This window comes from Podarcis vaucheri, assembly GCF_965113315.1.
Source record: "Podarcis vaucheri genome assembly, chromosome: 7".
Taxonomy (NCBI): Eukaryota; Metazoa; Chordata; class Lepidosauria; order Squamata; family Lacertidae; genus Podarcis; species Podarcis vaucheri.
In genome coordinates, this window is record NC_138765.1 from 6,783,006 (window position 1) to 6,804,402 (window position 21,397).

The following is a 21,397-nucleotide window of genomic DNA, read 5'->3' on the forward strand; positions in this document are numbered from 1 at the left end:
TTCACCCTATTTCCCCTCATGTAATTTCTTTCAAAACAATAGCTTAGTCTTTAAAACTAAGGCTGTGAGTTTGGGATAAAAGTATATATTTGGTAGGGTTAAAAGTCGAAGGCACACTTGTTCATGTGTTGGAGCCATCTTGGCTCTGGTATGTTATTGTCACAGGGTAGAAATAAAACATGAAGAATGCACTTTTTCTGCTGATATTTATTTAATTGCAAGCAGATTTGTTCTTCAGAATCTCAAAAAGACATCTATTGAGATTTGGATGACATGCAAACTAAAGCTAAAATCAATTAACCATTTAAAGCAGACGACTTAATAAACAAAACTCAACGTGTAAACCTTTAGCAATTTGTATCAGTAAAAGCCTCATTTCACTTAAGCATATACTGTACCCCTATCTGTCTAAGTTGTGGACCACTCAAAAACCTGGCAAGACCCTGAAGGAACATGGTATTATATCACAGATCTACATGCGTTAAATATGAGGTTCTACAACTGCCTACCAAGAAAATTCAACAACTGAATTTTTGTAGATTAGTATGATTTAAAATTGTCTGTTCTTGGCGATTTACATCATTTCCAATTTTGAATTCATGTATTTCCAGAACAAGAGTCTATACCAGCTGATTGCTGTAACTATTAAAATGTATTGGGTCGGAAGTAAATAAAGGCTTTATGCTACCCAGAAGCATAATCCAAAACCTTCCAAGCCAAAACAGCCTTTGAACTACAAAATTATATATGCCAAGCCACTCAGAAGCTGTCTGGGCAAGTAAGCAGTATAGCAATTAATAAATGAAAAAATAAGAAAGGAGGTAGGGGGAAACATGAAATTAATGGATTTCTATTGGTGCTATTGTCCCCGAGCACACCTAACCCAAAGAGGACAAATGGTTGATAGTTTAATTCTTTATTAACAAAGCACACATGGTAGCTCCTAAGGTGCACAGAACATGGGCACAAACTTCTGGTGACTAAGTAGCTGGCATCCCCTGCCCAGGCTTGTGCTCCAAGCTGGACTCTTGGAGCAACAGCAGAACCATGCCTCTGCCCAAACTAAAGCACCCTCGTCTGATAGTACATGCACAAGCATCCTGTGAATTCTCCTAAAAGGAAGCTGCTGTTGTGTCTGTCTTTTCAAGCCCCTCCTAATCCTGGGTCCTGGTCTAAGAAATTATTTTGAAAACAGTATGTTTTCTGATAAGAGAAAATGATGCTGAGATACAGCAGTTCTGCAAACCCAAGCAGGGTGGTATCCTTACTGCAGATATATGAATCTCCTGCATGGTCAACAAACCTCTATCTCTGTAGCTAGTACAGAGCTAGTTTCTAGATTATGGTATAAAGCCCCCCCCCCATTTTGTTTATTAAGGTTATGCTCCTTCCTCCTATTGCAATCAAGGTGGTTTACAAACATTAAGTAACCAATCAGTAAAGCATAGCATTAAAAACCAACGCATGTCCAATAGATTTGTCCACTAAAACACCATTGAAGTATCTCAACTGAGTCAGCTGACACCCAATAGAATAAAAAATGCCTTCAATATGCACCAAGAGAGATCAAAAGAGAGTGGACCAAACCTCAAGACAGCAAGTTTCACAGTTGGGCATAGCCACAGAAATGTTTCTCTCCTAACCCTCAACCAACCATATCTCTAACACAGGCACAGGCAAACGTGGCCCTCCAGGTGTTTTAGGACTACAACTCCCATGATTCCTAGCTAACAGGACCAGTGGTCTGGGATGATGGGAATTGATCCCAAAACATCTGGAGGGCTGAGTTTGCCTATGCCTGTTCTAACATCATTAGGATATTGAGAAGAGCCTCCCTTGCAGATCTTAAACTAACAGGAAAAGTTGTATGAGAAGAAAGATCTCTAGACTAAATCACTGAGGGCTTTAAAGGTCATAACCAGGACTTTGAACTGTGCCGAGAAACAAACTGGAAGCCAGGGCAGTAAAAATAATGTGCTCCAAAGGCTGAGTGCCCATCAAGACCCTTGTGGTTACATTCTGGACCAAGTGAAGATTCTTCAAAGGCAGCCCCGTGTAGAGTGCACTGCAGTCATCAAGTCTGGAAGTAACTAAAGCATGTGTCACCATAGACAGGATATAACTTCCCATGGGTGGATGCATCTAAAACACCAGCCTAAACTGGGCAAATCATTCCAAACCCCAGCTGCTACCCTTGCATCTAGGGGCAAAGCTGGGTCTAAGAGTACTCCCCAATTCTGAACTTCTTTTTCAGATCATCACCAAAACTGCCGTTACAAATGACCATTATCTGAAAACCTTCTCTTGATGATCTCTTTATGCATATAACGGGGTGGGGGAGCTCCTACTGGAAGATCAGATAGTTTTTAAAAAACTTGGAGGGAGAGGGTGTCAATAACATTCTTAAACCTCTCAAGCATCCTGCCACACAAATAAAAGATGCATTCCAGGTTTTGTTGCGTTTTGTGATTAAGAAATTCAGTTCATGTACTGTATTAATATCCTGAAATATTTGGCATTAAAGGGACACTATAAGAACAGTGTTCCAAACAAAACAGCAAGAATTGAACCTATTAGTGCTTTCAAGTGATGAACAGTTCTAGAGAACTTGAAAGCTTGCACACTATTTTCTGATATTTTGGTTGGCCTAATACAGGTATTGTCGTAATAAGGATTTTGGAATTTTCTTATGGGCCCACGCGGCTACCGTTATTTTCTACTTGTCAAGTATTAGAAATACATTTACTATTTGGTGGGAGAGAAATATAAATAATAAAAGTTCAACTCATACTGTTAATATCAGCATCAACGGGCACATGGTAATTTGGCACAACAAAAAGGCAGAACAACTTCTAAGGCACAGTTGTGGAAAACATACCATATGTTCTTTAAAAACAAGCAAATAAAAAAACAACAACCCTTAGTTCTCCTTTTTGAAAAGCAGAGGTGGGAAGTTATTCAGAATTGTTCCAGTTGATCTTTTTAAAAAAGACATGGCAATAACTGGATTTTTTTCCCCAGCAAGCACAAACAATATAGAATTCAAATCTTGTCCTAGAATTCTGATTCTAAGACTTTGATCTTATCCACATTTACTTGGCTATCTGGGTGATTTTGATGGGACATTCTTTAAAACAAATGTGTTTAGGATCATAGTGTGAGTAATGTCATCTGTACACATTTTTAGCCAGGTAATTTCAGTGAAACAGTTGACTGGTTGAGAACTTAAGTAAAAAATCAGGAATCTAGCAAGTAAGTGAACCTGAATTACAAGCAAAACAAACCCCAACTCATATCACCATGACTTTTCATTTTAGATCAGTGTAGTTACTTTTATAAACAACCAAATAAAAAGGAAAACCTCTCCTTATATTGAATATATTCAGATACCCCAAACAATCAAGTATATGATTTTGGGCAAATCCACTACAATACTTCAACTCCTTTCAGTGAACTGAACACTCAGCTTTACTGTATAACGTTTTGATATATATATAGTATCAGTACTCTTGACATAGTCACTACAGAGATGTCCATAGAATATGAATCTGATCATGGCGAAGAAGAGCTGTTTTAGAAGCACTTTTGAAAAACACTGGATTTACAAAACATATACAGAATCACCTCTCATGCTTTGCGGTTTATTTATTATTCTGAACTCAGAGGTATGCAATTCTTTGGATAAACTCCAGAAGAGATTGGACAACTAACTGGGACATATAGAACAACAGGACAGGGCAGGACAGAGAACCAAAGTTTGTAATGTATTGCAAATATGTACACAAACATATAAAAAGAAGCAAAACCCAAACATAACTGTGTTGGGGGGGGCAGCCATAATTCACACACAAAATGCACATCTGAAAACCAAAAAATGTTTTTATTTCCTGGAAATATATATGCTCAGGACAACACAAGAATGGATCGCAGGAGCACAACATACCATTTGACTACCAAAAAAACCAAACATTGAAAATTTCTATCCAATGTATTATCACTGAGTTGTATTGTTGCTTTTTTTTGAACCAAATCAGCACAAAACAAACAAGCAGCGGTTTACAAGACAAGGCCAGAGGCTCAAGTTTGAGATTTCATAAAGCGGTGGAGAGAAGGTTAATAGAGGATAACCCGTATTTGGCAGGTCTTCCTTGTTTTTACAGAGCCCAAGAATTAATTTTTACTATAGTGTTTGGATATGTCTTAAAAAGCAAATACCTATAACACTGGATTTCCCTTTTCAAATTTGACACCAAGGAAAATAGTCATTTTTTGTGTGCTTTATATCCCACCATCCAAGCAATCAAAAACCAAGCGAAAAGACCCATCTGCTAGGGGCATCCTTTTGCTTTTATTTTGGAGGTGGAGTGGGGGTGGGGAAAGCGAAATAGACGATGCCTTTGCAACCGGGAAATCAAAACCCGACACATAACCATCCGACGCTGCGAATTATCATCTCTTCTCTTTTTCCCCTTTTCCCCAAAGCGCCCCCCCCCCCAATCTGGTGGAGAAGGAAAACCTATTCTAGAAGGCTGTGGGGATATGCGAAATAAGAGATGGGGGTGGGGAGAGAACCTCCCAGCGCCCCCTCTTCGGCCACAACGATTAGAACGTTGTGTATCATTTTATAAAGCTACATTGTATTCTGTAGACGTGCCCTGCAGACGCAGTAATATGAGGCTGTTTGGGGGGAGAACTGGATTGGGGGAGCAATGGAAAGAGATCAGGGCTGCTACCCAAGGAGGGGGGGACACGGTTCCCTTTCCCCCCAGGTTTTTTTCGCCCTGTCACAGCCCTGAGTTGCAGGTAGAGAGAGTTAAGAGATTTAAAGAGAAATTGCTACATTGTAACAAACTCACCGTGATGTTTGAGCAGCAGTCAGCGCGGGGTCTCCGAGACATCCCCGCACGGGCTCCGGAGGCAGGACCCCAGCAGGCACAGACTCATAGAGGGTCAGCCAAATGCCTGATTGCAATGGAGCGAGGCGTCTAAAAAAAAGGAGGGGTAGGCAAAAGATTAAAAAAAATAAAAGGACGGAAGGCAACGGTTTAGGGATGGGGGAAGGTAACATACAGCTAAATTTTTATTTTACGTTTTAAGAGAAACGATGAAAAAAAAAAAGCCACTTCCCTCCACCCCTTTCACTTAATTTGCATTTGTGTTGCCCCACCCCCCTCTCTCTTTCAAAATAGCCACACGCGCGCGCACGCTCAAAGGAGAGCCTCCGACGAAGACATTATTACCACGGGGCTGTCAAGCGCGGGGTGAATTAAAGGTACAGGCACACCAAGCGACCTTCATGATTGACGTGCGTTTCAAGCTAAGCTTCGCATCCCCAGGAGGGAAGGAGCTCGGCGCAAGCAGACGGAGGGGGTGGGTGGGAGCGTTTTCAGACCTTACGCGGGTGGAAAGCATGGGTGGGATCTTAATTCGAAGCGAGCCAATTTAACAACCAATTTCAACTGAAGAAGAAAAAGCTCAGCTCGTATTGAACAAAGAGAGAAGCAGCACTTGTCATTTCTATGAAATGTGAATGATTGAGAGCAGATTCGCATTAGAGGGCTTTTGGCTGAAACTGCTAACATCCCCACCAAAGGTTTAAAATGACACTTTTATATGAGAGCCACCCACTCATTTAAGCAGCTACAGCCCCAAGTGTACTAATTCCAGCAACTGTATTCTTAAGCATACATGGGAGTAAGCCCTGCTGAACTCTGTAGGACTTGCATCTCAATACGCACACTTAAGGTCACTGAGCAAATTAGAAAAGGCCAACTGTTTGAGAGTCATACTGCCTGCAAAGGTAATTGTAACACACACTTTACAGAAGCCAGAACACTTATCCAGGTGTGGGAAACCTTTGCTTCTCCGGATATTGCTGAACTACAACTCCTATCATCCCTGGTCATGGACATGCCTGATGGGAGTTGTAGTTGGGCACAGTTGGAGTATGATCTGTCTTCTCTTCACCCCCAAATTACAGGACTTGGGGTGTACTAATTAAATTATATTTCCTACTTATACCAGACCATATTGGATTCTATGGGTGCAATCCTGTGCAAATGTAGTTTTGTGTCTGTGTGTGTGTGTGTCCCAGTTCTTCTGCCTTCTACTACTACTCTCAACTCTTGTAAAAGCTTCCCTGCCTGAAAAGGCCATCATCTTCAAATCCCTTTCATCTGCATGTCTCTTCAAAATCACCATCACATCACCTACTCTGCCATCTGTGGCAGGCTGAGTTAACCCTACTGGCTATTCATTCTTCCTTACTCCTCATTTCACTACTCTTAACCTAGCCTGCTCCTCGAAACAAAATAAAAAAAATTCCTTCCAGTAGCACCTTAGAGACCAACTAAGTTTGTTATTGGTATGAGCTTTCGTGTGCATGCACAATTCTTGAAGATGAAGCCACAAGAACTAATGCCACTTTTGATTAGTGTGTATGTATGTTTAGCATTATCTGTCAAATGCTAAGTGCAGCGTTTTGGGAACATGTAAAACTGCTCTATGCAGGTACATATGGGACTTGGTGGGACCAGATTAGAACGGCAGGTGCTCATGGATTTTTGTGTGGAATGTAGAGCAAACCATATTGGTACCACTGCTTCATTAGGCACAATGCGAGTGGGGGAGGGCACAGGTTCTTCATTCCTGCCAGACTACAACTAATGCATGCATCTTGAGGACTGGAGGAAACCCTACAACTTCTGAAGTTCTACGGTAATCATGACATTAGCACAGGAACATAGGAAGCTGCCTTATACCAGGTTCACCTAGCTCAGTATTGTCAGCACTGACCAGGATTTTCAGATGGCTCTCTCCCAGATTGAACCTGGACCTTCTGCATGCAAAAAAGATGTCATAGCATTCAACATTAGCCCTCAAAGTGAGCATAGAGCAGTGGTAATAAGAGACCCAGAAAGTTTTTCTGTCTATAAATAGTTCATGAACTGCTGTGGCCATGTTCTTTCTTTCGTTCTGCTAAACAGTAGATAAATGTTTAGAAATGTATAGTGATTACACATCTTACTTTGTTTGAATGGGCACGTGTGTTCATTTGTTTGCATGAGTAGTGTAATGGACGTTACCTACCCCATATTTCATCTACTGGCTACACCCAGCCTTTCCTTTGTGGTTTCTGGGAATTTAAGGTGCAATTCTGTACACATGAATAAGTTTTTTGAACTCAGTGAGGCTTGCTTTCCAGAAGACACAAGACTGGACTGCACAGTCAAAACACCACAGAAACAAAACAACTAATAACGAAATAAGTACCGTATTTTTCGCTCTATAACACGCACCCGACCATAACACGCAGAGGAGGACAATCCGTAGGCATGCCACCCGTTGGCATTCCCTCCATAACATGCACAGACATTTCCCCTTACTTTTTAGGAGGAAAAAAGTGAGTGTTATGGTGCAAAAAATACGGTATGTGTTAATAACAATAAAGCATTTTTTAATGTACAACATTCTAGCTATAATGCATAAAACACAGAGGGGCAAGTTTGATATTAAACAAGAGATATTCAAATCAACCATTTCCAATACCTTTTGCAGACAGAAAAATAATTATAGTATAAAACTGATAGCAGGTTATACTGCAAGGGTAGCCAATGTGGTGACTCACTTCAGATGTTGTTGGACTACAATTCCTATAAGCCTCAGCCAGTACGAACAGTACTTGGGGATTGTGGGAGCTGTAATTCGACATCTGAATGGCATCATATGGGCTATCTTTGTATGTATCCTACTGTATCCACAAGAATTTATTCTTTAGGAAGTGTGCACAGGATTCCAACTAAGAAACTGAATAATAAAAAAGTTTAGTTAGTTCAGTAGAACTTAAAGATAAGCATGTTTATAATTACTTCTGGAGATTTTGCTTAGCTGCTCTAGAACGGAGTATTAAATGCATACTCTCTGGTTATGGTTTACTAATCAAAACAAATGTACCTTATCTCATAAATACATAAATACTAACTGAGCCCGTTATAGAAAAAATATTGTTAATGCCCTATATTCAGTGCAGCTACGAAACTGTACCAAAAAAGACAGGAGGCTGAATCTGGTGCAGTTTGTAGTGAAGCAAACATATAGTAGACAATAATTGGACTATACATAAATACATTCACATAGTTCACAACTCATGCACTTCTAGATAGTATTTAGCTGTTCCTCTATCAAGCAGCTTCCTGCTAGATTTCGTTAGCACGAAAAACAAAAGCAAAACAAAAGCAAACCCAAGTCATTACTGTGCAGCGCTTCACTCCCTATTACTTTTCTAAAGCCAATCACATAAGTAAATGTAATCAGGACAACTCTTAATTACTGTTTTGCATGCTTTATCCAGCAAGACACACGGCCAACACACACATTGAAACAAGCGAAGGCTTTCTGAGTACAGTACTATATATGCAGATGCTCCCAATTCCAAACTAACAGCCAGACAGGCACCGTCTTAAACGGGCTGTGAGATCAGGCAGCTGAAAGCACAGCTCAGGAAAGGGTCCTCGGCGTACTAATTAAAAACTGGTTTTGCCGGAGAGAGAGTTCTCCTGATTGGTCAAAAGTGGAGCAGATCAGAAAGTAATGGGATGGGCTAAAGGCAGCACCCGTCACCCTGATTAGACAGGTTAAATATGATTGACTAGCGTGGGTAATTAATAAGGGGGTAGGGCTTTCTGCTATGTTTATACCCTGCGATTGGCTGGATTTGAATTATCTCTTACATTCTGTTTAAACTTGGGTGGGACTCGCTTTGGTGCTCTATAAAAGGCAGAGCTGCGAGCGTGGAGGCAAAGAGCACGGTGAGAGTTTTAAAAGAAGGCTGGATTTTAGCAGCTTTGCTCTCCCGGATCATTTCAATGGAGCAGAAAAACCACGTTTTCCACAGCGTTTTTGTAACATATCCAATTGGGAGTTTTTTTAAAAAAAGCTGAGAAAGGAAGAGATTGAAGAGGGTTTTCTGCTCTACACGGCCATTTGCAGTTTCATAAAAAAAAAAAACGTGCCGGTCCACTACTGCCGGTGAACTTAAAAGCAGTACATTAATAAACGAATCAGAAATAGTTTAACTTTGGACTCGATCACGGATTGTAGCTTGGGATAACACTCCCGATTGCGCCTGGGGATGCATCACGGAAGCAAGAGCCATTGCAGCCGTACAGTCTACTCCTATGCAGTTCACAATATGGCAGGGTTTTACAGTGGGAGTTATTTTGCTAATGTTAGTTTTTAAGCAATTTTTTTAAAACAAATGTGCACAGATACACTCGCGCCTGAGCAAGACAGTGGGAAGACATTCATTCTGAACACGTTTCGAAAACTAAACTTGTAAAAACAACAACAACGAATTTGTATGGATCGGGGAGTACCTGAAACTCACTGGTGGAGCATATGTGCATTGCACGCAGAAGGTTCCAGTTTCAGTCCTCTTATCTCCAAATTCCCCTTATCTGAAACGAGAGTTGTTGCCAATACAGTAGTGCAAAAAACGTTGTGCCAGGGAGGTCAATGGCTTGACTTGGTGTAAAGCAACTTCCTATGTTCCCAGGGCATGCTGGGTAGGTGGGGAGGGGAGTAGGGCTGCTTATCTTTAGATATGCCGTAGGCATATGCTTGTCAAGCCTTGTTCCACACCACACTTACTGATAGGGAAAACAAGGAAAATCACATCCCATAGACACAAGTGATTTGGATGAGATCTATTCTCAACAGAGGCACTACCTTGAAAGACATCTGGATTCTATACAACACATGAGCAACAGCTGTACATTTGCTGTACTGCAATGGTTATGCTGTAAGTAACATGCAGGCTAGACTAGTACAATGTATTTATATGTGGGGCAATTTTTTAAGCCTTTGAAAACTTCTGTTTACAACGAGGAGGCTAGATTCTTCCGGGACACAGCATAACAAGCTTATTACACCTATACTGACATCTCTTATGAAAACAGTTTGTTGAGATTGCTCGAGTTTCAGTTGCCACATCCTTGCTTCCCCAGACAAATTATGAACCCAACGTGTAATCTTGATTGGGTCCCAGTTTGTTTCTGGACACAGTCAAAATTATAACAACTTAAAGCTGGTTTTGAGTTATAAAGTCCTAAGCAATCTGGGACAAGTGTACCTGAGAGACTGCATTTTCTCATATGAACCTATGCAGCAGCTAAGCTTGTTGGAAGTACTTCTGCCTTCAGAGAGGAATCTTTTTTTTTGCTGGTTGTGCAATAAAGGTTAATGCTCTCTTCCAGATAATATCAGCTGGGGAAGTCTGTCCTATTTACTCAAGAATTTGGTGCTTCAAAATTTGAAAAACACTAAACTGGCAATAGTCCCATTGCATACTTGTTTACTTATTATTTTTATTTATAGACGTATTCATTTACTGCTAAATCACAAAACATGTCAGAACAGTTTACAACATTAAAAAGATTAAAATCATAAAAATTAAAAGCAGTTAAAAAGCAAAAGTTTAAAGCAAGCATTAATAAACCATTGTTGCATATGTGTTCTGAATTGCCTATGCAGGCCTAGTGGAATAAAATGTTTTTCAGCATGCATTTAAAAGTTGGAATAAAAGGAACTCACTGAATCTCTATTGGCAGAGTACCAATTCGGGGAATGATTAACGATGCTCCTACCGATGATTCCAGTAATCAAGCTGGAATATAGGCAATTGTGGAGGTACTCTCGACCCAAGTTGTTTAGGGCTTTGTAAATTTATGCAAGGAACTTGGCTCAGAAGTAGATGAGCAGCCAGTGTAGCTGCTTTAACAAAAGTTCCACATGTCCTTGGCTAGAAGCTCCCATCAGCAGTCTGCATCAGCTGGAGCTTCCGAACTAAACTCAAGGGCAGCCCCACATAGAGCACATTGCAGTAATCCAGCCTCCAGATGACCAATGCTTGGACTGCAGTGGTCAGGCCAAACCCTGTCCAGTAATGGCTGTAGTCCTCTAACTGCTATTATACAGTAAAAAGGAGCAGATAGGCAGAAGATAACAAATTTACAACTAGAATTGGACACTTACTTTGTTGTATTGGTAATCCCTTTTTATCCTCTTCCTTTCTCTCTCTCTCTTTTTTAAGATGATATAGCTGACTCCAGATTTTTGTTTTCCCAGCAGGAATAGAGTAACAGCATGGTAATGCAATCCTGCCCACCCTTCCCCCATTGGTATGGGTTAGAGTGACCATTATTATTGGCAGGGGAGCAATTGCCATTTGCATTAGAACATATATCATGTGTCCCTGCAATTTGAAGTGAAAGGGCCTTGTTGGTGGTGCCTCCCTCGCTATGAAACACTCTTTGTAAAGAAACTCACCCAACACCCCTATTATCCATTAAGGGCAGACTAAGACATTTTAAAGGATGCGGGTGGGGCTGTGGTCTAAACCACAGAGCCTAGGGCTTGCCGATCAGAAGGTCAGCGGTTCGAATCCCCTGCGACGGGGTGAGCTCCCATTGCTCGGTCCCTGCTCCTGCCAACCTAGCGGTTTGAAAGCACGTCAAGTGCAAGTAGATAAATAGGTACCCCTCCGGCAGGAAGGTAAACGGTGTTTCCATGCGCTGGTTTGCCAGAAGCGGCTTAGTCATGCTGGCCACATGACCCGGAAGCTATCTGCGGACAAACACTGGCTCTCTTGGCCAGTAAAGCAAGATGAGCGTCGCAACCCCAGAGTCATCCGTGACTCAACTTAACAGTCAGGGGTCCCTTTATCTTTTTAAGACATTTTATTCTCCCAGACTGCTTAAGTTCTTGCTATTTTAGTCCCTGTGGTATGGATGGTGGTTTTATATCCCATGTTGCTGGCTCTTTTTAGCACCTGGGACCTGCATTGTATTTTATTGTTTTGCACTTTTTGTACTGGAATTTTTACAGTGAATAAGATTTTTAAGATTTATCGTGGGGCTTCAGTGAGATGTTTTTAATTGGTTTTATACAATGTCCGTATAGTTAAAGCTATGTTTTTCCCAGTAGTGATGTATGGAAGTGAGAGCTGGACCATAAAGAAGGCTCATCACTGAAGAATTGATGCTTTTCAATTCTGGTGCTGGAGGAGACTCTTGAGAGTCCCATGGACTGCAAGAAGATCAAACCTATCCATTCTGAAGGAAATCAGCCCTGAGTGCTCACTGGAAGGACAGTTCCTGAAGCTGAGGCTCCAATACTTTGGCCTTCTCATGAGAAGAGAAGATTCCCTGGAAAAGACCCTAATGTTGGGAAAGATTGAGGGCACAAGGAGAAGGGGACGACAGAGGATGAGATGGTTGCACAGTGTTCTCGAAGGTACAATCATGTTTGACCAAACTGCGGGAGGAAGTAGAAGACAGGAGTGCCTGGCTTCTCTGGTCCATGGGGTCACGAAGCATCGGACACGATTAAACGACTAAACAACAACAACGCCAGAGAACTCGCTTTATGAGATGTCTAACAATAAATAAATATTCTGAAACAGAACAACATTTCTTCTGAATTAAAATTAGATCAGCTGTTTATAGGGTAATCATATTAATTTACTAAATTGTAGGAAGGTATAATAATGATAAATAATAAAGCAGGACAAAATCAGAATATAATTGTTATCAATGATACTATTTCTTAAAGAAAGTAAGAAAATATATAGAGTAAAATATAACTATTTCACATCAGAAACATGAGAGAAAAATCAGGAATTAAATTGATTTCAATGAAAACAAAAATTTACACAGGAGGAATTAAAAGGATTTTCATCACTAATGCACCAGGCACAATTAACACGAACAACTAATATGGCTAAAACCTGCAATCAGGAAGCTTTCAATTAAAGGTACAAAAGCCCTGAAAAGATTCAATAGCACTACTTTGCCTGTATACACTGGACAGGCTGCATGTGTAGGGGTGTCAAACTGGGTCTTTGACCCGGGTCGAATAAAGCTTAGTTTCACCCTTGGGGCAGAGTATATTTTCGACATCCATGCACACCTTTTGCACTAAAAATTGGATCCTCATTCCCTGCTGCGTATGGGATGAGGACAGACCCTTGTTTTAATTCCTATCATCACCTACAGCTTCACTGAGGATACCGTATATTGCAGCTGCTAGCTTCCTTTTCTGGCAATTTCTTTTAATTGTTTCTTGATAAGCAGATATCCAGAACTTAAAGCTTTCCCCATCGCTGCATCTCTATTCCAGCAAAAGCTGCTTTCTGAGTTTCTATTTGCCGTTCAGAAGCGTTACCAGAAAAAGGAGTTGGCAAACCATATATAGTCCAAATAAAGCCAGTTGTGCTAAAGTGTCATTGAAATCAATGGGCTTAATTTAGTTGTAATTGACTGTGCAATCCAATACATATATTCCAAATACCGGTAGTAAGCCCTGTTAAACTCTGGGGTTTATTTCCAGGTTCAGTGTGTATTATCCTATAGAATTAGAGCCTGATCCTATGCGTAGTAGGGCTCTAAATCTACTGACGCCATTGGAATTAGATGCATTTAAAGGACTGGGAGGTTACTTGCTCTGATGACTGAAATGAAACTTGATACATACAACAAAACCAATTGGGATTGAAGCAGTAATGTGAGACTTAAGTGCGTGGGACCATTTTAAAACAGTATTTTAGCAATGTTTTTTTCCTTGCTCTCTACTAACGGAATGCTTTACTTCCTGGCATCAATTTCATTCCCGATATTGGCACATGTAAATATCTGAATAAAATCTTACTTCTTCACTTCACCTTCGTCTCAATTGACATTAAACTCTTAAGCGTCTCCAACCACTCCCTTGCTCTCCTGTCGCTCTTCTTACTTTGTGTTTTGTCTCAAGTCCCCCCCCACCGCAATTTTTTGTTTCACACTTTTAATATTTATTTTTACTTTATAAGTAGGCCAAAAAATGCCTATATAGCTACATGGTGTTTATCATTACATAAATATATAGATTTTAATCTAGATTATCAGGGCCTATTTTTTCCTACCCCACCACCTTTGTTCGTTTATACACGCCACCGTCTCTCAAGACAGGCGGATGCCAGCCCCGACTATTTTATAGAATTGATCTAGAAATTGGTGCCTGAGTTTGGAGTTTTATTTTCCTCTTCCCTCCTTGGCCCTTTCCCCTTGTGTGCTGTATCTTTAATTCATTTATAGGTATGCCTGCAAGGAGTGTCTTATTTTGATTTCATGTAAGGCGCACCGGGAGCCTTTTTTGGCTGAAGAGCAGGGTGCAAATCCGCTGGATAAATAAATAGCAATAAAGGACTGACACTTGCTATCACTGCAGTTATGCACTATGCATGTGTAGATACCACACACACACACATATATCCCTGTGATCCTCAGAAGGGTGAAATTGTTGTTGTTGTTGTTTATTTAGTCGTGTCCGACTCTTCGTGACCCCCTGGACCAGAGCATGCCAGGCACTCCTATCTTCCACTGCCTCCCGCAGTTTGGTCAAACTCATGCTGGTACCTTCGAGAACACTGTCCAACCATCTTGTCCTCTGTCGTCCCCTTCTCCTTGTGCCCTCCATCTTTCCCAACATCAGGGTCTTTTCCAGGGAGTCTTCTCTTCCCATGAGGTGGCCAAAGTATTGGAGCCTCAGCTTCAGGATCTGTCCTTCCAGTGAGCACTCAGGGCTGATTTCCTTAAGAATAGATACGTTTGATCTTCTTGCAGTCCGTGGGACTCTCCAGAGTCTCCTCCAGCACCATAATTCAAAAACATCAATTCTTCGGCGATCAGCCTTCTTTATGGTCCAGCTCTCACTTCCATACATCACTACTGGGAAAACCATAGCTTTAACTATACGGACCTGTGTTGGCAGGGTGATGTCTCTGCTTTTTAAGATGCTGTCTAGGTTTGCCATCGCCTTTCTCCCAAGGAGCAGGCGTCTTTAAAATTTTAAAAGATGATGCTGTTAAGGTGAATAGAAATACATATAAAATTGGATTTTGTTTTTATTATGAACTTGGGATTTTATGTGGTAACCACCCATATAAATAACCGGGTTGTTTTTATTATGTATTTCGATATTGTCATTTTATGTGGTAACCGCCCATATAAATAATTGGGCTTTTTTCATTATGTATTTTATTACGTGTTTTTTCATCTTGACATTCTTATGTGGTAACCGCCCCGAGACCTGTGGCACGTACAGGGCGGTATACAAAACCCCCCAAAAACGTAAAATATCCCCTCACGGAAACGGTGATGACACGCCATACCTCCGGCTGCGTGTCCCGTCCCCCCCGTACCTCATTCCCTCACAGCTTCCCCTCCACGACTCCATCCCCTCCTTATCCTCCCCTCACGTAGGTAAGTCGGGGGAGGTTGTTCGCGCCTTGCCAACCTCCTCACAAAATGGCGGCGCCGGGCTACCGGCTACTCCCTTTCCCTTCCCGCCAAAACGCACGCACGTACCCACCCACCCACCCACCCTCACTCACTCACTCACTCCCCCCTCCCCTCGTAGAGCGAGCGAGCGAGCGAAGCGCCGCTTTTATTGTCGTCGTCCTCCCCCGCCCTCCCCTTCCAGCCTCCAGCCCGTTCGGGCGCCAGGCGCGCGTGGGCGGGCCCCAGTCGGCGTCTGGGCGTGGCCGGCGCGTGCAGAAGAAGAAGAAGGGGGAGGGGGGACTAAATAAATAAATAGAGAGGGAGGGGGAGGAGGAGGAGGAGGAGGAGAGCGGGGCGCGCGACGACGGGTAAAGCAGCGGCCTGTTTCTCCCTGTGCGCGCGCGCGCGCCCACGTCGTCCTCCTCCTCGCTCTCTCTCGCTCTCCCCTTCCTCAGGGAAGGCTCCTTTCTTCTCTCCCTCGCCCCCTCAGGTGCAGTTTGCAACCGTCCCTCGCCCCCCCCCCCCAAGGCCGCTCCACCACCACCACCCGGCCCCATTGAGGAGCAAGCCCCGCGCCCACCACCTCAGGAGGGAGACCCGCTCCCCCTCTGCAAAGTGGGGGGGGCAGGAAGGCTAAGGCTCCTCGCCCCGCTTCAGGTCCCTCTCCCCACACCATTTGTGTCAGGAGCGGCAAAGGGAGCTTTCCCATCTGTGGTAAGGGGCTCCTCTCCCGCCTCACCTCAAGGAAGGAGGACGTGTGCAAATGCGCCCCCCCCCAGACCCCCATTCGCGCCCCGCGGCAGTTGCTCCCCTGTGGGGACAAGCGAGGCCCAGCGTGTCTGGAAAGCGGGGTGGGGTCGGTTGCAAATACTTAGATGGGGGTCGCTGCAGCCCTCTGTTTTGTTAGGGGGGAGGGGGCTCCCCGCCCCACTTTTTAACTGCTCAGAACTGGGGGGGGGGGCAGCCACTTCTAGGGCTTCCAGGGAAAGTTTCCCGTTGCTGTGTTTCTCCCCCCATGTAGAGAAGAATATGGAGCCCTGGCACCGTTGGGAAAGAGAATCTTAATTCGGATCCTGCCCCTTCGCCAGGGTTAAAAATACATAACAGCGTTTCAAGTGCAGCAGCAGGTTTTTAGGGTTTTCTCTGCACCTGTTTTTTTTTTTAAAAATGAAGGCTCAGGATGGGATGGAGAGGTTAAGGTTGCAATAGCCCCATTTACTACCCCGGGGTTAGTTAAGGCCCATTCGATTCAACAGGGCTTGCTTTGAAGCAGTCGTGCAAAGGATTTGCACTCTTAGGAAGGGAAGCCCTGTGTTATGTTTCATTGCTTTTCAGTAGAAGTTTGTGATAGGAGAGAAAAAGCAGTGAAATGCAAGAGAACAGCTTAAAAACCATGGGTGTCAACCGGTGGAAAGGTTTCATTTAAGCTACCACTTAAGCAATCTAGTAAATAAGTTTGCCTATGCTAAAACTTAAACATAGGTTCCCACTTTATATATTGAAGGAAGTGCAAAAGAATATATACTTCAAGAAAAGCTGCTATGGGGGGGTAATCCATTTGTAATATTTTCAGCCTATGCCATTACTTTGTTAAAAATTAGCTTTCCTGGGTTTCTCTCGTTCTCAAAGGAAACCCAAACATAAAAATACTGCAAAACTTCCAAAAGATGCTGAAGCTTTGGAATTTTTTGAGGGCAGCACTTCATAATTGTGCAACAGCTAAAAAGAGAAGTAAATTTATTTGGTATTTGCTCTTGGTACATGAATGGGATAAGGAATCCCAACCCGCTTAAGTGTAGCTAGGAAATAATCTTTTTATCAGTAATCACACCTTATCATTTGAAAACATGACCTAAAAATATCTGCATGATAAAATTCTGATGTTCATATTTGTATGTAAAGCTTTTATTCCCCACTGCTATGAGCAGGCTTAAAAAAAAAAATTCCTTATTTTTATCCTGTGAAATTAAGATATCTCCCTAACACCTTTTTGCTTTTATAAGCCTGCACCACAAGCATCAGTGGTTTGGTCCTTTGCTCTGGAATGTTGGGTGCTGTAATATGGATAGGTTGTAAGTGGCATTATGTCTACAGGGCCTGGATACAGAGCATTATATATTCATAAAATTCCATTTAATAATATGCCCACACCCAGCAAACAATCTTTCCCTTTTCTCTCTCCATCCCAAATTAAGAGATCGTGTGCCCCTCAGTATTACAGCAACAAATATTTCCTCCCAACATGCAACTAAAAATAGTGTACCCTTGTCTGTTGGATCCAGTGGGAAGAATTTAAATATATTTGTATACGCACCCTGTCTTACGAAGAGAGGTTGAGTTGATTCTGTTGATAGCAAGGAGGAGCCTTAAATACTAAATGTCATTCTTCTTAATGGATATGAATTTAAACTATTCTCTACTCATTCTATCCTTAGAGCACATCTTTCAAAGAGTTCTCCCAAAATCTGCTATGGCCTTATAATACTGGACTTGTAGGATTTTGAATGGCAGCCACTAATACCCAGTTAAAATTGTGAAGACAGAAAGAAGTGCTGATGAACTTTGCTTAATCCTTGGTGAATAATACCTGTAAGCTATTCTTAAATATAAGCATTTGCAAATTAGGAGTCTCCATGCATAGTTTTGTATATGTAAGCTCTTGCCCCTTTTTGCAAAATTTATCATGTTTACATTTCTGTTAAGCCCAGAGCTAGTCATATACTGTAGTGTTCTAAACATGTATGTACACTTTTAAAAAAGAATTTGCCACTTTTTATTTATATATGGGGATGTTTATGGCCCACCTTTTAAGGCCTAGGCTTGCAATGCAGCAAGATAACACAGTACATTAAAAAGAATGAAAATCCTGTAGAAACCTAGAATAACCAACAGTTGTATATTCAAACAGCAAAACTGCAAAAAGAATCCAGAGAGACACGTAAAATAACAACCTTTTTTCTGGGTTGTGGTGGTAAGTTTTTAGCCATTGGTGGAACATAAATAATGAGGTACGCAATCTAATCTCTTGGGGCAGTAAGTTATTATGGACAGCTTCACATGTAACACTAAGCCAAAATAATACATTAATCTTTTGAAAATGCTCATGGGGAATCTGTAGAACTATATTGCAGTACATCTATTATTTGTGGCAGTACATTCATCTTATATGTGAACCTCATCCCAAACACTAAATTTCAGTAGAGATTTTTGTTATTAACCTATTTAAATTAAATTTGATCATTTGAGAAATAACCGTAGGAACCAAAATCCCTAGATATGTTATTTATTTCACAAAATTTGTATACCGCTTGATTGTAATAAGACCTCAAATGTCAGTTTGATCTATATGATGCTTAATTTAATCATGGGGTAACCCTCATTTGAAGATATGGAGGCAACCCTTTTTTGGAGTGGGTAAAGTGTGGGATTAATACAGTAGGTTAGCTGATAAGAATAGATGGAGAATTTTTACAATGATTCTTCATTGAGGGTTAGATACTATTTACCAATGAGCATTAAATGGTAAATATAATCTGTTTCAGTATTTTAACTTTGGTATGTTTTAAAATAGGATTGTAAATTTTTCTTTATATTATTGTCTTAGCTTTTTGTAAACCATTTTTGAGTTTTTTCACAGTCAAGCAATGTATACTTTTTAGGAAATACTGTACCGTAAATTTATAATATTAAATACCGTAATATTTTCAGTAACAGCACACTTCGGTGTCTGTTGATGGTCCATCGACTTTGAGTGCTTTATCATCGCCCGAACAGCTGGGTGGAATAATTGGTTGGTTGCAAAATATAAATCCAGTTACTAGTTTTTATAAATGCATATATGGAAGTTTTTAATGCTTGATGTTTTACTGTAGTTTTATCATTTGTTTGAGCTCCAGTGTGGCTAGAACAACCCGGTCAGATGGGCAATATAGAAATAATAAATTATTATTATTATTATTATTATTATTATTATTATTATTATTATTATTATTTATTGTTATTGGAAGCTCGTAAAGTAGACGATCAGCTGGTTAGAGAATCGAACAAGGGAATTAAGAGTGTTCTATACAATGGCAAATTGCTTTAGAATCTATACAGAATATTTCTTTAGATGTAAAACTGGCACAAGTCCTGGTATTGCTGTGACTTGTACATGCCTATGATTCTTCAAAACTGTTCAACACTTGTGACTCTGACTCACAGCCCCTTTGCTCTTTCCCATTTCCATTTCCATCTTTTGTTTAGGAACCTTGACCCAAATTACAAGCACAGAAGGTGGTTGAATATGGACCAGTACCACCTCAGTGATGAAAGTTCACTCCACTCTGAGATGCAGCTTCATGAGTTTTCGGGGAATCAGGCTTTGGACTGCAGTGATAATTTCGGCCACGATCTGTGTCCAGATATGAGAGACATGATTTATTCAGGATTGAGCAACTTGGATGTGGACCCCAGCCTTTCAGCCACAAATATGAATAATGACTCCTTGGAGGACAATCTTGACACCTTATCTTTGTACTCGGTGAAGGACTGTGATTCTACTAAACTCCTTGATGATTGTGACCCAGACTCACGGCCACTCTTGCATGGTGAGTAACCCTGGTTACAGTGGTAAATAACCAATGTGGCAAAATGTGTAAGGCAGGAATGCGAAAACTGGCTTGCCAGATGTTGTTGGAATACAATTCCTATCAGACTCAGCCAGGATGGCCAGTGGGCGGAGGTTATGAGAACAGTTATCTAACCACATTGAGAGTCCCAGGTTCCCCATCTTTGCCTAAATACAGGCTTCCTCAAGATCTGCCCTCCAGATATTTTGAGACTACAATTCCCACCATCCCATTGGTCCTGCTAGCTAGGGATCATGGGAGTTGTAGGCCAAAAACATCTGGAGGGCCGAGTCTGAGGAAGCCTGCCTAAATAGAACCTGGAAAGCTTTCTTTTTTCCATTCAGCTATGGGTTCCTTTTCTAGTCAAGGCACTCCTCTCTGAAATAGGAATACGTAGTAATTGTTCCATTTCACACTTCAGTGCCATGTGTACACTGGTGTTTCTGCACAACAAGGATTATGAAGTATCAATGGGAGATGCATGTCTTTAGATGTACAATGGGCATGTGCTAGAGACCTGCAGACCATGGCTTGTTTTGTGGAAGTTACGGATCCCAAAGCATTTTGCAAGCAGAAATAATTAAGTTCTACAAGATTTTGTAAAGATCATAGGTGTGCAGGTTTGTAAGGAGAAATTTGCATTTATTGTTCCCTTTTTCTGGGGAGGGGAATCTTATGCATCCTCATGTGACTGTTTAGGCACCTCTTGACTTTTTAATGCCAACAGGTCTATGCAGTTGTTTAAAGTTTTGTTGAATACCCTGTCATTTTAAGTACTATTCTGTGTTGCTTTAAATATTTAAATATTTAATATTTTTAAACACTGCCCTGATGTTTTATGATGTTTTATGATGTGGAGGTATAAATTAATATATTAATATGTTAGAGTAATTTGCACTGGAAAATCACATATGCTGTATTAGCCATTCAGATTTGATACAACACGATGTTGTCTTCATGAGTATTGCCTGTTTCTTTCAGTATGGCGATGTGGCGTCATTGCATAATCACAGTGTGTGTAGACTTTGAGATTTTGAAATGAGGGTATTTTTTTTAACGGTAGGGGAAAATAGCACTTTTGGCAAGGTAAAAATGTACAAAATTGCCAAAAGCAATACAAATACCAGCCTATTTTTTCAGTGGACCAACTGAGAAACAAAACTCATATCTTGGAACACTTTCTTGGGATAATGTCATAGACAATTTTTCTGTAAAGTGCCATGAGACATTTATTGCTCCTTGGAAAAAATAATAGATAAAGATGACTACACTACAATATGATAAGAATATGTTTCCCCTCTGTCTAGTTTCTTTTCAATTGCATCCAGGATAAAGGAAATGCTCTCTGTGGAGTCTTTGCAGCGCACGCTCCAGCTGCGGCTGGGAAAAAGCTACACTGAAGAAACATGGCAAATCTAACTGTTAGGACCGAACATCTTAGCTTCCTTTTAAATCAAATAATTAATTTCCTGT

The 21,397-nt window shown here is 41.2% G+C and overlaps 2 protein-coding genes and 1 long non-coding RNA gene across 13 annotated transcripts in view; 2 read left to right on the forward strand and 1 right to left on the reverse strand.

The window, feature by feature from the left end:
• Positions 1-5,107, reverse strand: part of BICRA (BRD4 interacting chromatin remodeling complex associated protein) — a 96,236-nt gene extending 91,129 nt beyond the window's left edge. For 2 of the 6 annotated variants that reach the window (XM_082230934.1, XM_082230936.1), the window contains exon 1: positions 4,857-4,961. The gene's annotated coding sequence lies outside the window, so the exon portion shown is untranslated. Of the gene's footprint in view, positions 1-4,856 lie in introns of all 6 variants that reach the window. The other 4 variants (XM_082230938.1, XM_082230933.1, XR_014221715.1 and 1 more) reach the window with 3 other exon arrangements.
• Positions 5,108-9,684: 4,577 nt separating this feature from the next.
• LOC309537048 overlaps positions 9,685-21,397 on the forward strand; it is a 50,047-nt gene continuing 38,334 nt past the window's right edge. The window contains exon 1 of the long non-coding RNA XR_014221790.1: positions 9,685-9,799. This is a non-coding gene — a long non-coding RNA (uncharacterized lncRNA). The remainder of the gene's footprint in view (positions 9,800-21,397) is intronic.
• Positions 15,647-21,397, forward strand: part of ZNF541 (zinc finger protein 541) — a 39,880-nt gene continuing 34,129 nt past the window's right edge. For 4 of the 6 annotated variants that reach the window (XM_082230950.1, XM_082230954.1, XM_082230953.1 and 1 more), the window contains exons 1-3: positions 15,926-16,028; positions 17,750-17,903; positions 19,560-19,903. In XM_082230950.1, coding sequence (XP_082087076.1) covers positions 19,600-19,903 — 304 coding nt within the window. In that variant the 5' untranslated portion in view covers positions 15,926-16,028; positions 17,750-17,903; positions 19,560-19,599. Of the gene's footprint in view, positions 15,805-15,925; positions 16,029-17,749; positions 17,904-19,559; positions 19,904-21,397 lie in introns of those variants that run through there. The other 2 variants (XM_082230951.1, XM_082230952.1) reach the window with 2 other exon arrangements.